Here is a 16,285-nt window from a genome sequence, read left to right as displayed (position 1 = left end):
AGCCATGGTTGGCATAACCTGGTGTAGGTGGCAGTTCTGCTCTAAGCAGGGCTTGGACTAGAGACCTTCAGAGGTCTACTCCCATGAGCATTTATTTGATCCTATGACATGGAAAGCCACCTATATACAGCTTGAACTTTTTGGTTATGTTCTGTGACGTATTCGTAAAGTAATAATGCGGGGTTTTGTATTTTTTTCTCTAAAATGTTTGTAGATGGTGGAAGTGGATTGTTGCCCTTCCTTCCTTTCTCATCAGTCATCATGTCAGTTGATTGCACATTTAACTTTCTGTAACATTTTATATTCTGTTTTCAGTGGATGTAGTCAGCTACCTAAATAGTGTAGTTGTCATTTTGTGATCAGGAACGGAATACTGAAGACAAAATAATGAGTAATTCTCTGTTGTTACTAATCTTCACAGGATTGCAATTAATTTCACACTGGGGAGTTGATCATCAACACAATTCCCTGCTATCTTATACTGTTCACCAATACCAGACAAAATCAATGAATCACCATGATGTATGAACAAAAAAGTACATGTATTTATGTTTTTTAATTGCCGGATTTCTCCATCTGGAGTTGTGAATCCAAATAGTTATTTCTTTATTATTCCTCTGACTACAGTGGTAAAGTGCTTCCCATCATATCACCAGTAGTTAGGGAAGGTTCAAATATTAGACCTGTCATTATTGCTTGAGATGACTGCACTGGTGACCAGGAATCCTAGCACATCAGAGGCGCCTGTGTGTTTCTGTACAAAACATGGCAATTGCCGTAGAGAGTTCAAAACATTTGCGTCTAAGTGTACCAGTTCAAGGTTTTTCCAAGGGAGATGGTTCTGACCTTGTTTTCTTTCCTCTTTTACAGTAAGTGCTGTTGCTCAGCAGGTCCTGTGGAACTGCTTAATTGAAGACCCCTCTACAGTTCTGCGCCATTTCCTTGAGAAGCTCACAATCAGCAACCGACAGGTAAACTCTTCCTCTCCCCAGTGGGTGTTATGTATTGCTTAGAGCAGGGAGCACAGCTGCAAGCAGAATCACTCTGTGGGCATCGCTGGAGGAAAACATTTGCTATTACAATGTAGCTCAAAGTCTTTTAGGCCATATCATCACTTGGCCTCAATCTTTGCCCTCTACTGTGAATGGGACACAGCTGATTTACCGCCGCTAAGGATCTGTCTTGCTCTAATCCAAGCTTTGAACAGCTGTGTGGCAAAACACAACACTATCTAACGTAGGCAATATTGCCTCCACCCATGCCACTGTTCAGCTTTCTTGGAAAGACAGGGGTGGCCTCTTCTTTCCCTGGCTTATTTAGAGCACTTTCTAGTGCCGTGGCTAAGCTTTATGGAAGAAAGGTAATGAGACTCTCCATACCACTTTCTCAACTGTGGACTTGGTGTACGATATCAGAAATATCACTGTCCTCAACTTCCAAGACACCACCTAAGAACTGACTAAAAAATGAATGTTAAGCTTAGAGAAAGGGCAGGAAAGGCTGCTTTTTGGTTCCTTGAGCAATCAGGTCTCAGTGGCCTTGCTGTTCCTGAGACATCTCAGCCACAGTTCCCAAAGCTTCTATTTAAGTTTAGAGGGTTGTTTCTGTTTGTTGAGTATCTTTGAGAAGGAAGCTATATGCTGTGTAGCCTCAGAGATATCATTGTCTGCTGTTTTACCATCTCTTCATAGACCTACTACAACCACAAGTAGAGAACATAGAGAAGATGTGTATTTCCTTGGAAGCTTTCAGCAGATAAGATCACTGGCATCAGTTGTCCTATCCATATTTCATGCCTGTAACACTAGCTCAAATCTGCTGTGCGTTAAGAGGATGAGGGCCATAGAAGACATTTATGATACAATCTGTCAGTCTTTAGCCATTAGTGAGATTCTTTCTCCTCTACAACCCCTTCCCACCACAAGAAATGTATTAGCCTACATTTAAAGCAGGCAGCCTCTAAAGGAAGAAAAGTTAGATTCTGCCTGCACCTCCTTCCCAGCAGCCACAAGCTATTGAATTGAGCTGAACTAGATTTCACAGGTCATTTAGGTAGTCATTTGTTGTGATAAGCAACACAGGGATTATCACAGAGAGAGAAGTGTAGAATCAGGATGCTACAGTGAGTACAAATTGCAGTAGGAGATATTGGCCTCTCTGAGATAAAGAAGAAATACACTGACTGGGCTGCTGTGCTCTGAGCCTTATTTGGGGAAATGTGGGAGCCATCACAAGCATATAATTCTACTTCATGCACTGAGAGACAGAGCTGAGCAAGGGAGTATGGAAAAATAGGAAGAAACAAAGCCAGAGAAGACAAAAGGGAGAAATACATTCTCTGTTTTGTGATAGGAAGAAAAAATAATTGCTCTTTTTCCAGGATGAGCTGATGTATATGTTAAGGAAGCTTCTGCTGAACATTGGAGACTTCCCTGCCCAGACATCTCATATCCTCTTTAACTACTTGGTGAGTAGCTTGTGGATCCACTGTGCAGCCCAGAATCTCACCTCTGCCTGCATGCATCCTTAAAGTTAATCTCCTATTTGCCAGGAAATAAATGCTCTCAACTTTTCCTATATAGCTCATATCTTCTTCTGGCTGCGGGTGCAAGTCACCAGGCTTACACACCAGCCTTTGAGTCCTTTTAGGGAGAGGAAAAGGAACCCATAATTTTTTATTAAACCCCTAAGCAATCTGTCATGTATTTCTGAATTGAACCACGGACAGTGAGTTGTAGACTAATAGAAGGATCCCAGTGCCAGAAACCTTTCATTATTTTCCTTAATTTTGATTCAGACATTGCTTTCCTCTTGGATAGTCCTGTTGGAGCAAATCTAGCAGCTTCCTTGAAGATTGTGGAAAATGCATTTGCTGCAGTTAGGAGATGAAACAGACAGGATGTATGCTACTCCAGGAGGCCTCTGTTGGTTGTCAGTTGTTTATGTGCAGCAACACAGCAGAAGGCATAGGGAGTCTCTTGCTGTAGAGGGTCTCCCTTTTCCTCATCTACAAAAGCTTTTAAGGCTGGGCTACAACAGTACCTTTTGCCCCAACCCTCATCCTCTCTAGAAAAAGGAAGAATAGTACAGGCAGATTGTTCTGTAGTATGTATAAACTTTCAGCTTATCCCTCTGAGTGAAGAAAGGTAAAAGAACAATGTACTTGTTCTGTGTTTATACAATGCTCTGCACAGTTAAAAGAGTGTGTATAACCTGATATTCCTCTTACTTACTACCTGCAGGTAGGACTGATCATGTATTTTGTACGCACTCCATGTGAGTGGGGCATGGATGCCATTTCTGCCACACTTACCTTCCTTTGGGAAGTGGTGGGTTATGTAGAAGGACTCTTCTTCAAGGATCTTAAACAGACTATGAAGAAGGAACAATGTGAAGTAAAGCTGCTGGTGACTGCCTCAATGCCAGGTATAAGAAATTATTATTTAAATCTCCTTCACTTCCAAGTTCACGACCAGTCTACTGAAAAGGAGATGCATCAGAACTAGATCAGAAAAAGACCTGCTACTAATGGCTGCATATTCTAAGTCAGTTTTCCTTGAGCTGAGGATGCAGTCAGTAAATTCCATCTCTAATTCCCTGAGATTCAGATAGCCACTTCAAGAGCTCTAAAAGAAGCAAACAGAAAGTGAATTAGAACAGTCTTTTCAAGCCAGAGCTTTTTTGGCAGGTGGGCTGTGAAAGGTTGGCAGGGTGATCATTGTAAGACTGTACGATTCAGACTCAGTTTGATTTGATGCATTGCAACCTCTCATTTAAGTCTTGAGAGAGCCCAGGAAGAGCATGCTGTTAGCCTAGGCCGTCATGAGTCAGGCAAGAGATATCTGGCTGAAAAACAGATTTGACCTTTTAGGTTTGTTCCTTCCTCAGAGTGACAGTTGCTGCTAAAACCAGCTCATCCTTCAGAAACAGATCAATTTCTTATTAACTATGGAAGTGTGAGGCTACGCTAACACCACATAATGGATTCCAGACAGGTCTGGCATTGTCTTTCTGCCCAGGAATGAGTTTGAACCATCACTTCTCCTCCATGGACAGTCTTTTGAAATTGAACTAATTAAGGAGGCCATGGAGACTGCAACTGCTTTTCTTCCTTTAGGTACAAAAACCCTTGTCGTGCATGGACAGAATGAGTGTGACATCCCAACTCAGTTACCAGTCCATGAGGACACACAGTTTGAGGCTCTTCTGAAGGTAAGAATGAGTTTCTGAACCAGACAAACTGCTTAATAATACATTTACTGCCATACCTGTACGCCAGCAACACATTCTGCTTGATCATCCTGTTTCATGTTGGGAAGTTTTGCTGACAGGCATTTCTGCCTCCCTGTGAGGACAGCTTGGTTGCAATAAACAGGATACTGTATTAAAGGATAACAGAAATGCCCTGACCTCACAGACAGCCAGAACCCTACAAATGCAACTATATTTGAAGACATTGCAGCTTATTGGATATTTGCTGTATATTATGCTTTGGATAAATAGATAAATCGTTTAAAAATTTGGATTTTTCAACACTAAAGGCAACAGAATGATCATGGAAATGAGAGTTCAGTAGCTATGATGATATCTTGGGATCTAGGAGATGTAAGGTCAGTTCCCCCTTCTGCCAAAAACTTCCTGGATGGCCTTAACTGAGCCACATCGGAAACAGATTTGTAAAAGCCTTCAGTTTGTCCAGCTGGTGGGAATCGCACATCTCAGTACTTTGAAGGACTGGAACTTCAGTGCGTCTGTGCAACAATTATCACTAAAGCTTGATAAATACATAGTATGGGAATGGAAGCTGCAATACCCATATGGCTCATATAGCCAGACAAATATGTGTGATTATGAAGACATCAAAATTCAGTAACATCAGTCTTCAGGACTGTGATATCAGCATGGCTTGATTATCACAAACATATTCATGTACTTAAAGAAAGAAAGTAAGAATCAATGCCAGAACTGTGTAACAGCCTGTCTGAGGCTTGCAGGTTTGTGCCTTTGTGCATTATTAGCTGGATATTCTTCTTTTAGATGTTGTGGTCTTTCTACGGGACAGCTAATAAGTAACAGGATGTTTTCCTTCCTTCCTTTTTAGGAGTGCTTGGAGTTTTTTAACATACCTGAAACGCAGTCTTCGCATTACTTTTTAATGGATAAGCGATGGAATCTTATTCATTACAACAAGGTAAGACAAAGGTCGGGTTCAGATGACTTTGTTCTTTCCATTATGCCCCTTTTTAAATATCAGGGTTATCTAAAGGAGAACAAGCAGGCCATAACCACACAGAATTCTGTCCTGTGGGCACCACATCTTGGGTGTTTAGTTGTGTGTGGTGAAAGATGGGAGTCTGACAGAAGAGGGAAGATTGGAGTCCCTTGCTCTTAGGTCATTAGTGTCTAGCTTTCTTAGAAAAGAGCAAATTTCTCTTCTGTTTATGCTTTTCCATGGTGCCAAACACTGTCTGAAAGCCCCTATCCAAAAGCTTCAGAAAGGGCTAAAAGACCTTTTTTTTGATTCTGTTGAGTGATGCTGTTACACTTACATTTGTTTGAAATACACTTGTTTTCTTTCCTGGCAGACCTACGTCCGTGACATTTACCCTTTCCGGAGGTCAGTTTCTCCCCAGCTCAACCTAGTGCAAATGCATCCAGAAAAGGGTCAAGAGCTCATTCAGAAGCAGGTAACTTACTGCCCCCAAACAACTCTGCCCAGAAAAAAAACCCTGAACCTAAATGAACCTTTTTTTTCCCTTTAAAGGCCTTCATTCACACTGCATGCAGGTAAGAGAGCTTTGCTGGGGAAGTAGCAATTGGCATAAAATCTGCCCTGGTGCCGTTGGACAGGTGTATAGTATTTTAAGAAGAGTCAAAGAACACAATGTGAACTCTCTCCCATTCTCTCCAGCCAGCTTCTTTTAGGCAGATTGTTTTGCATTCTCATATACCTGGCCAGAAGAGCTTCAGTTGCCTCAGCTTCAAAAGTTGCTTATTTCTTTCTTTTAGATTACCTCTGGCTGTGGAGCAGGATTTCTCCGTTCTACCTTCCTCTCTGTCCTCTCACTGTAGAGAATGTTACCTGTCTCTCTTCTTTGTCCTGCTCTCAGTTGCTAGTTTTTTACCATAGCTACTCCTAGGGGCAAAGCAGTAGCAACTGTTTCATCGGGGGAATATCTGTCCTCAGAAGAGCAGTCTTCCCTATCTTCCAGCCTCATGACCTGATAATCCAGCCTCATGATCCTGCTAACGATCTGCAGATCCCAGGAGCTCTACCTTAGGAACTAAATCCTAACTAAAGTGGCAGGGCAATGCCTTTAATGTGCTGCAAACCCTTACAAGTATCATTTCTTTAGACAGTGAGACGATGGCATTGAGCTCACTCCACCTGTGGAAGCCGCATGTTCTGCTTTCCACAAAAGCAATGTTGTCTCAGTAACACAGAGTTGACTGTTTAGGGAACAGTTGCTTTAGCTGTACCTGCAAAGAATGGTAATAAGCAGGGAAAAAGAAAAAAGGAGGGGAGGATGGGAATGTAGTTAAACGGTGTAAGTTTGGTATTAACAGTTGTATTATTCTAGCCAAAAAACAACTTCTGTGGTTGTCTGTAGCAATGTGAGTGCAAGGGCAGGAAAATATCATCAGGAATGGTTATAAAAAGTGGGTATAAAGCTGCTTAAGATGTACTAGCAGCTAAAATAATGGAGAATACAGTTAATGATGCCTCGTGTATAGTACAGAATAGGGTAATATTTAATGTGCTGTATCTGTCAGTGGGAAGTCTATAAAAATTGGAAATTTCTTGGAGTAATTTTGGTTGGTTCTCTGACAGCAATTATTCTGGCTCTAGTAGATGTGTCCCACATACTACGTAAATGAGTTTGATGTGCCCTACATGACCAAAAAAAGCTTAAAATGGCCCGTCCAGTTTTGTCAGGGCATTATTTTGCATTCCGCTTTTTTCTGTTTAGAGTACATAGAGGCCAAAATATTTCTAAGGTAAAACTTAAATCAAGTATCTACCAGCCTCTCTGTAGTCATGCAGTAAGTTGCTGGACAACATCCAGCTTCAGCAAAGAAAACAGCACGTAGAGCCTACCCACAGAGCTGCAATCCATGGAAAAGTACTTTCTTTACTGTTGATTGACTGAGCACCCAATTCTAAGCTGGGTGCTCTTCAGAGCAAGGTCATAGCAACTGCAGGCCCTGGGAAGCTGAGCTTTGTCACATGGTAAGCCACATGCTTAGAATTTTGGCTTTATCCCAGTAGCTAAGAGCTGTCGTGAAACGGCTTCCAAAGACAGTTGCTTCTACTACTGAGCATCACTCTGCCTTATGGTTACTTTTAGCATCAAAATAAAATAGCTAGCCTGACTAGCCTTATCAGTCAGAAGTTCAAAGGAGGCTGGTAGAATGGAACTTGGTTTCCCAGTCGGTGTAATCCAGTTGGTGTAATCCAGAAGCGATAATCTGAAGTGAGCAGGGCTTCACTCACATTCAGTAATGCAGAATCTGATCTGCTTTGTTTTATTGGCCACTTCTCTTTTGCAACTATACATATACTTCCTATGGCCGGACATGAGCCAATCTCAACCCAGAAGGTAGATAATATTCCAGCCTCATGTTGACTATAGTCTAAGACCTTGCAGACAGCAACTACAACTGTATGGCTTTCAGTTTGGAGTTGGCTTGCCTCTGAACCACCTTGGGGTTCACACTGGCAAAGCTTACATTAATCTACAAAGGACCACATGTCACAGTTGCAAAGTGTTTGACAACCACTCCAAGTCCTCCACAACACTGAAATAGAAAGTGTTGCTAAAAGCTCTTTTGCAAACAGTATCCATCTTTGTGGACCTGGGCTGAAGAACAGTGGTCACACAAATTCTAACAAAAGGGTGCAGCGTTAGCCCTGTGAATTCTAACAGGATCCTCTGGGCCACGAGCGCAGCATCCCTGCCATGGAAGAGAAAGCCATAGAAGCTAACCTAGAAAAGTGCATATACATTGTAAAGAACGCTTTGATCAGACTGATTCTGATCCTTGTCTCTTTTTCTCTTTCAGGTGTTCACCCGCAAGCTAGAAGAGGTGGGGCGGGTGTTATTCCTCATATCACTGACACAGAAAATCCCTACTGCCCACAAGCAGTCCCATGTATCTATGCTCCAGGAGGACCTCCTCCGCTTGCCTTCATTTCCCCGAAGTGCCATTGATGCCGAGTTCTCACTCTTCAGTGATCCCCAAGGTATGGCCCTTTGATAGCTTTCTCTGGTGGTTGTACAGGGTCCAGAAGGTTTTTGTGAGGCACTTCATTTGCCTTAGAAACACACAGGATTGTAGCATTACTGAAAGCTAATAAATCTCTTCCCAGGGAAAGCAATACATAGCTGTTGGTTTGTAAGCACAACAGCAGAAAGGGCTTTGCCCTTAGAGGTCTCCAGACAAAGCTACTTTCTTTGGATCCAAATGAGAATAAGTTATAATTATATATTAAAATCATGCATGAGGCTACAGCTAAAATACTGTGTCCAGTAGCATAACTGCACCTAGAAAGGATTCGTCAGAGCCCTTCACCACCCACCCTGAGGAAGGAAAGGACTTCCAATGAGGACTGGCAAATTCTGAAGCAGGGATATAGAAACAGCCCACTTCTTAGAAGCTTTGCTCTGAATGTCAAGTAGGGTTTCCAGCCTGACTTGTGGATTAAACAGGCCACTGTTGCAGGGTGGTAAGCACTGGCAAGTTTTGTAACAGGCCCTAAAGGCACTTGCTTTCAGAAGCATTATTGTAACTCTGCATCAATGTCCTGTAATGTCTGGGACACCTGAAGAATGAAAATTCAGCATAAATCCACACAGCCATTCCAGCTGTATGAGGCAGATGATACAGGTACAAGCTCAGATCTGCTTTCTTTTTTTTAAGAGGAGAATTTCCAACCAGTGGGGAGCAGACTTAATGAGCTGTGTGATATTTGTCATTCATCTTTAAGTGTGTTGCTTTAAGTGAAGGTTTACTCGAGCCCTATGGGCACTTTCAAAGTACAGGATGGGTGAAATAATTTTTAAAAGGCAGAACAATGGTCGGTGTTGTGGGATGATTCTTTGGAAGGGCCTTTGACTTCTGGGAATTTTGTGAGGCTGGCTGTGGTGGACAGAGTTGATTGCTGTTGCCTCTTCTCCCCCACAGCTGGGAAAGAGCTCTTTGGTCTGGATACTCTTCAGAAAAGCTTGTGGATTAAGCTGCTGGAGGAGATGTTCCTTGGCATGCCCAGCGAGTTCCCCTGGGGGGACGAGATCATGCTGTTCTTGAACGTCTTCAACGGTGCCCTGATCTTGCACCCTGAGGACAGTGCCTTGTTGAGGCAGTACGCTGCCACAGTCATCAACACAGCCGTGCACTTTAACCACCTCTTCTCCCTCAGCGGGTACCAGTGGGTCCTCCCCAGCATGTTGCAGGTGAGCCATTTCCATGAACAATACAAAGGAAGACTTCCGAGTGAGCACTTTGACTGTTAAACTGCTGAGTCCTGGTGAGATCACAGATTTTGGGGGCCCCAAGAACACAACAGATCAAGGTGGGATGGCCCAGATTAGAACTCCTGAGACTACATTCCCTTTTCTTCTTGAGTACCTTTTGTTGTCTTCTTTATGTTAAGTAAATGAATGTCTGCTTCCCTTACTATGTACTTCCACACAGAAATGTGAAATTTCTGGGAAAACTTTGGACCTTGGGTCTCCCTCAGTGTTCTTTCCTCCAGGGATGGCTGAAATTTGGGGAATAGTTGAAATATCTGGATTTGCTACTTGCTGATGGAAACTAAATTATATTCACTTTTTGAAGTATGATAATTGTATTCTCTGCAATTTAAATAGCAACAGAAAAGAAGGCTAAACGTTTGTGAAAAACTGTATGTGGTCTTTGCATGTGAGTGATGACAAATATTGGAAGTGTTAGAGGTGGAGTTTCTCTTTACTTTGGGGTGTATAAGTATGCCTTTTTCCTGTTGACATTTGACAAAAATCAGATACTGAAAATAAATAAAAAGTAGATACAGTTGTTTTACAGACAGAAAGATTATTTCTTCAGGGCTTGAAGACAGTATCCAAATAAGGATTTAGTATTATAATGCAAATACAGAAAAAACCTATTGTTTCTGTAAAAGAAGCAATGACTATGGCATCCTTATGCATGCTCATTTTAATATAGTTAACAGAGCACAATAATTAGGACCAGTGATGAATTTGGCTATCTAAACAAACTCTTTAGTAACTGGAAATTCTAATGTCATGCCTTGCATGGTTGGATAAGTACATATTGGATCCAGGTTTGCAATGCACAGCTTTATTCATTAGAAACAAGACATTTTGAAATAAAATAACTCAATAGTTATTTTACTCAATACTTAATTTGAAGTATTTGGCAGTATCCATTCAAAACTGTGAAGGACTCTCCCTTCATTTCCACTTGTGATATTGAGAGAAATTAGTTTTGTAATTCTTTCCTATCCTCCCTTGCCCCATACCAATTATTTTAAACTACTTAATTAATGAAATTAATGAAATACCACTCTTAGGAGGCAAAACAGTAATTCCAAAAGAAAACCCAAGTGTTTCTGAGTTTATTTGGTTTTGCAGATCCTCACTTCTCCATTCCAGGCACTCAAGATCAGCTGATTTGTTTGTGGTCATTACAAACAAATTCTTCTACCACTTCTGGGCTTGAACCAACCATTAATAGCTTAATTCCTGATGCGTACATGCACGTTTCCCCACAGGCCTCTTTTTGTTATGCTTTTCTTGGTGAAATGCACGTACAGTTAATTATTTCCCATTTGTCAAGTAAATGAGATATTGTAAGTGTAACGGGCCATGGTGATTAACTGTCCTTATAAGCTCACTAGAGGCTTCTGACTGTCTATAAGACATACCAGTCTCTTCAGCCTACTAGGCTACTAAGCAGTGAATACATCTCTGCAGAGGTGTCGCACACTAACAATTTTTTAGGAACCTTCAAGAGCCCTGTGCTGTAATGCAAATTTTGCACTACCATAAAATCTCAACATTACCTGTTGCCAGCAAATAGCAAGAAAATTCTGCATACCCCCACCCCAAACCTCCCACAGACTCATACCAGCAGAGAAGTTCAGACAGGCTGTTGAACCGGACAGAAGGAGGACACACAGTGATGTTGTTCCTAGCAATTTATATTGTTTACATACCTGAGAAACAAATCCCACGTCTTTGGCAACACATTGGCTGCATGGTTCAGTGGCCAGCCCTGAAGGAAATGCCACTCTAAAAAACTTAAAATATGTAAAAAGTGGGCAGAATTGACAGTGTGTTGGAGGACAGGCTAGGAGTTCAAATTGTCTTGACAAACTGAGGGTGCAGTCTGAAAAAAAGAGAAAAACCCAGATTATGTTGAACAGGTTGGACATACGTTAAGTCCTTACTTGTGAATAATCAGCGGCATAAATAGGAAGGGAAAGCAGCTGATTCAGTAACACTTCTGCAGGGCAGAATACTGGAGTTGTTACAGATCTGAAAATAAACATGAATCAACAGTGTCCTGTGGAAGGAAAAAAAAAAAATCTCTCAAATGCCATTCTTGGGATGACTATACAGATTGATATCTTGTGAAAGAAACGTGGAGTAATTCTGGTGCTCCAATCGGCAGCACTCCTGGCTTGAAATGTCCAGCCATGGGCACTGCACAAAACCCATCAGTTAACTGGAAAGACTGCAGACTGGAACAGGGATGTACACCTAGAAAACATGTCATGTGAGAAAGGACTGAAAGAGCTGGGACTTGCCTAACTGAAAAAGGTGAAGAGTGAGGAAGAAAGCACTACTTTCAAACAAGTAAAGTGCTTCTAGGAAGGAGAGGGAAGGAATCTATCTCTGATACATAGGACAAAAAATAATGGACTAAAGCTGTGACAAGGTTCAAGCATGACAAGCAAAACTTTTTTTTAAGGATAGTTTGTCCCTGAAATGCATTGCCAGGGCGGGTGGTCAAGCCTCCACCTTTAAAAATGTTAGGCAAACATATGGGGAATGACAAGGCCATAGTTGATTCGATCTGGCATCAGGAGATAAAGAGCCCTTCCACTGGAGTAGTATTTCCATGTCCTTTTTTATTTGCTCAGGTATACGCCGACTATGAGAGCAACCCACAGTTACGCCAAGCGATTGAGTTTGCATGCCGCCAGTTCTACGTTCTGCATCGCAAGCCCTTTATTCTGCAGCTGTTTGCAAGTGTGGCCCCTCTCCTGGAGTTCCCTGTGAGTAAAAGCTGTTCCCTAGCCTCAGTGTGGGGAAGCCCGTGTATGCAGCCAGACCCTCATCAGAGATAACAAAGAGAAAACAGCTGGAGCAGCAGCACAGTTCTTACTGAACACGTCCTTACTTGCACATGGTGCTGCACAGAGCCATGTCTTGAACTTATTTCTGCGTGCTTTTGTTCATCAATTGATTGAGCAGGATGCTGAGGTAATAATGGGTCACTGGTATCCAGGCTAGTAAACGTGGTTTCACTTTAAAGTCCTGTGTATAAATAGGTTATAAAAGGACAATAATTATTTGCAACTCTTTAAATGCAAATCCTTTCTTAGAATCCAGCAATGGGAACTAAAATTTTAATGCCAAGTTTCAGTACATGTGAACTATAAGACTGGATTAGCTATGCTTTGGAATATTCACTAATTACTTTTTAACATTTTAGTGAGTTAGAACAAGTTAATGAAACTTGAATTTTAAATGGGACTGCCAAATATGACTGCATATACACTGTAAACACACACAGCTTTCTCCTTCCCACGACAGCAAAGATCTGCTTTTTCTGGAAAGTAAAGCTGTGTGCAGTTTTTAGATCATGCTTCCACCGTTGCACCAATCCATTGAGTCAGGCAAGGCTTATTGTTTGATAGCAGTAAGCTCTCGAACTCCATGTAGGCCCTTTGCCAAAAAAAAAGGTTGCCCACACCTCCAGGTAAAGATTCCTGGGATGCACAAAAGCCCTCAGAAAACCAACCACGGATGTCTGTTGTTGAAACAGGATGCTACAAACAATGGGACCAGCAAAGGAGTGTCAGCTCAGTGCCTGTTTGACCTGCTGCAGTCTTTAGAGGGAGATACTCCAGACATTTTGGACATCTTAGAGCTGGTGAAAGCAGAAAAGCCTCTCAAGTCACTAGGTAACAGCAAAGCACCCTTTATTCAGTGATTCTGGTTTGTTGTTTATTGATTCAACATGCATTTGATGCAGCATGATTTGTTCAGGGCCCTTTTCTTCTCCCAGAATGCTGTCCTAACAGTTTCTTATGCCTCATGAGGCTTTTATCATGAGGCTTTATCACCACTATCCTTTTGATATTTTCTGCAGGAGGGGAATTATTAATTTATTTTATTCTAAAGCTACTTTTTCTGCATTGAGACTGCTAGTGTGAGACTAGCCCCTGGCATTTTGAATTTTATCATGTGTGGGTGAAGAATAAAGATGCCTAATAAACTGTATCATGCTGACAAGATCAGTGTCATCCTCTCCACTGCTCCATGTGGGCAGGAAACAAAAGCACCCTCTCCCGTGGGCAGACCATGACTAGTAAATGATGGATGCCATTCAGACATTCAGCAGTGCTGAGCTGTAGGGGGTGTGTTGATTTATCACAAAGCAGAATATATACGGCTGTATGATGTATCCAGGGTACTGTAACTCTTGATAGTTATATGTGCAATGTGGCATTTAAGAATTTGGCTGCTTTGTGATTTGCAGGGAAGTAATTTTTGCTGATTTTTATAAGGATCTTTAACTTATTTTCCTAATTTGCATTTCCCTTAAATAATACTTATTTTGATGAACCGTGAAGCCTATCTAGCCTTAGAGCTAAAGCTTTCTTATATACTGGGTTTTTACAATGCTGCGCAATTCTATCACAAGTTATAATAAAAATGGTACAAAATATCACAAGTTATAATAAAAATGATACAAAATAGGATATTTCTTCCTCTTTGTGGACTGTAGTAAACGTTACATAAAATATTTAGGTTTTCTGTGGAGGGTTATTCGAAGGCATCTCTGAAAATTCCGAAGTGTGTGTTGATGAGACTGTGGATGAGTATGTTGTGTACCTGGTATTTTTTATATGAAGATCAAAATTGTCTAAAGCATCTGACTTCCACGTTCCATTGTTCATAGTCATTTACATGCTTTGGGACCTTAACTTTGACTTGGGCTTCTATATATCAAAGTCACTTCTAAAAATGGGACTATAGTTGTATTACAAATATTGTTCTTTGGATACTTTGGTTTCTTGGTGCCTGGCACTAATTATCCCCAAAGTAATATTTGTAGCATGGGACTTAAAATGCTTTTGAAATTTTTTTCTCAAATCACTAGCAAACCAGACTCACTCTTGTGCCCATGTGGCTGCCAGCATAGAAGGGGCTTGATTTTTCAGAAGTAGAACTATCTTCTGCCATCTGTGGTGTATCAGCATCATTTTTAGTGTGGTGGAAACATCTAGGAAAAAGCGGAGGGAGCATAAAAAATGTCATTAAGTTGACATGTGTTCTTGTCATGTATGAGCTTAAGATTTTGCTTGTGATGAGTGATGTTTGAAATGGGACTCCAGTGGCAGCTGCAGGCCTTATGCTCAGCATAGTTGACCTACTGAGAACTGTTTCTCACCTACTGGGTTCTTGGATGGCGGGGTGCAAGTGGGAGTGTAACATATGTTTCCTTTATATAGACAGATTTTTGTCAAAAATCAAGAGCTTATTGGGGATTGTTAACATGAGAAGCAAGCAACTGAGGAGGGAGAAAAAGAAAGAGTGTGCTAGCTCCTTTCATATTCGCTATGTTTGTGTGATAGTATTCTCATACTCCTTTACTCCCTTAGATTTCTGCTATGGGAATGAAGACTTGACCTTTTCAATCAGTGAAGCCATCAAGCTGTGTGTGACGGTGGTGGCCTATGCTCCTGAATCATTCAGAAGGTGCTGATCTGTTTTCTTGGTTTGTGCAGACTCAGAAAAAGCATAAAAGCTGTGTATGGCATGCGAAAGCAAGGCTGACAAACGGAGGCAGAGGACATAGCAATGCATTCCAAGCACAGGGCTTCCCTGTGAGGCCAAACCTCTGCCTGTTGATACCTTTCCTAGGGCACTTGGCTCCAAATTCTGCCAGCCACTGGCTGCAGCACTAAGCTGGATGGCAACCTGAGCAGCAACACATAAGCCGTACTTCCAATGTGGAGATCATGCTGCGTCCTGCAGGTTTCTGTTTTCAGAGAAGCAATGGAGAGGGAGCTGGAGAGGGACAAAGGGGTAGCTGGAAAGAACAGGAAGATGCAGAAAGAGGGGAGGTGGACTGCTAAAGCAAAAAGATTAGTTTCCAAGAGGGAACCAGAGAGGAAAGGAGTCTTTGGAAGGGAAAATGAATGAATGCAAATGGATGACATGCTCAGAAGATATACCCAGAAGTTTAGGTTATTGTTTCATATATCAGCTGATTTCCCCCCTGAAGTCCCTGACTCAAGAGCTTCTTTGTCCCAGGACCGCTTATCTAGTAAGAAGCAATGAAATCACAAGGCTAGTGAGAGATCCAAGGGTCTTCAGATAGAAGCTTAAGCCTCTGCCTGATGGGAGTTTCAGGACTGACAAAATTAAACAGACCAAGTATTGGTTATTTTTCCAGCCTCCAGATGCTGATGGTCTTGGAAGCGCTGGTTCCCTGTTACTTGCAGAAACTGAAGAGACAAACCTCTCAAGTGGAGACTGTGACAGCAGCCCGTGAGGAGATTGCTGCTATGGCTGCCCTTGCCACCTCTTTGCAGGCCCTCTTGTACAGTGTAGAAGTTCTCACCAGGTAACCCACATGGTTCAAAGGTCTGAGCCTGCATTTGGTTATGAGTGTGGGGAGAGGCAGTGCACTGGAGGTCACGATACGCAGCTTAGCTTGAATAATGGTTGAGTTTTAGACATGGTAAAATTAGCGCCAAATTTCACCAGATCACAAGCAGAATTTCAGTGCAACTGTTAGTCTTTAGTGTGCTATTCACCTTCCCTTTGCCAGGCCTATGACAGCCCCACAGATGAGTCGATGTGACCAAGGCCATAAAGGGACCACAACAGCAAACCACACCATGTCAGCAGGTGTGAACACCAGGTAAGTCAGTGAGCTTTTCTGTCTTTCTCATTTTTCTGAACAGGTTTTTGTTTGTTTGTTTGTTTCTTGATTGTTTGGGGGGGGCGGATGTTAGGTAAGGTAACATCTTCATCTTATT

At 41.9% G+C, this 16,285-nt stretch overlaps 1 protein-coding gene across 17 annotated transcripts in view; it reads left to right on the top strand.

Moving 5' to 3' along the window:
* The window catches only part of UNC80 (unc-80 homolog, NALCN channel complex subunit), a 140,975-nt gene that overhangs the window by 89,353 nt on the left and 35,337 nt on the right, over positions 1-16,285 (top strand). For all 17 annotated transcript variants that reach the window (XM_080398337.1, XM_080398332.1, XM_080398336.1 and 14 more), the window contains 13 exons: positions 871-971; positions 2,381-2,467; positions 3,243-3,426; positions 4,118-4,212; positions 5,102-5,191; positions 5,586-5,687; positions 8,065-8,245; positions 9,187-9,455; positions 12,149-12,283; positions 13,057-13,195; positions 14,900-14,996; positions 15,697-15,867; positions 16,075-16,167. In XM_080398337.1, coding sequence (XP_080254463.1) covers positions 871-971; positions 2,381-2,467; positions 3,243-3,426; positions 4,118-4,212; positions 5,102-5,191; positions 5,586-5,687; positions 8,065-8,245; positions 9,187-9,455; positions 12,149-12,283; positions 13,057-13,195; positions 14,900-14,996; positions 15,697-15,867; positions 16,075-16,167 — 1,744 coding nt within the window. The remainder of the gene's footprint in view (positions 1-870; positions 972-2,380; positions 2,468-3,242; positions 3,427-4,117; positions 4,213-5,101; positions 5,192-5,585; positions 5,688-8,064; positions 8,246-9,186; positions 9,456-12,148; positions 12,284-13,056; positions 13,196-14,899; positions 14,997-15,696; positions 15,868-16,074; positions 16,168-16,285) is intronic.

The sequence above is a fragment of the Falco punctatus genome, assembly GCF_963210335.1.
Source record: "Falco punctatus genome assembly, chromosome: 8".
Classification (NCBI taxonomy): domain Eukaryota; kingdom Metazoa; phylum Chordata; class Aves; order Falconiformes; family Falconidae; genus Falco; species Falco punctatus.
The sequence above is the reverse complement of the archived record's forward strand: the minus strand, read 5'-3'. Positions and strand labels throughout refer to the sequence as shown.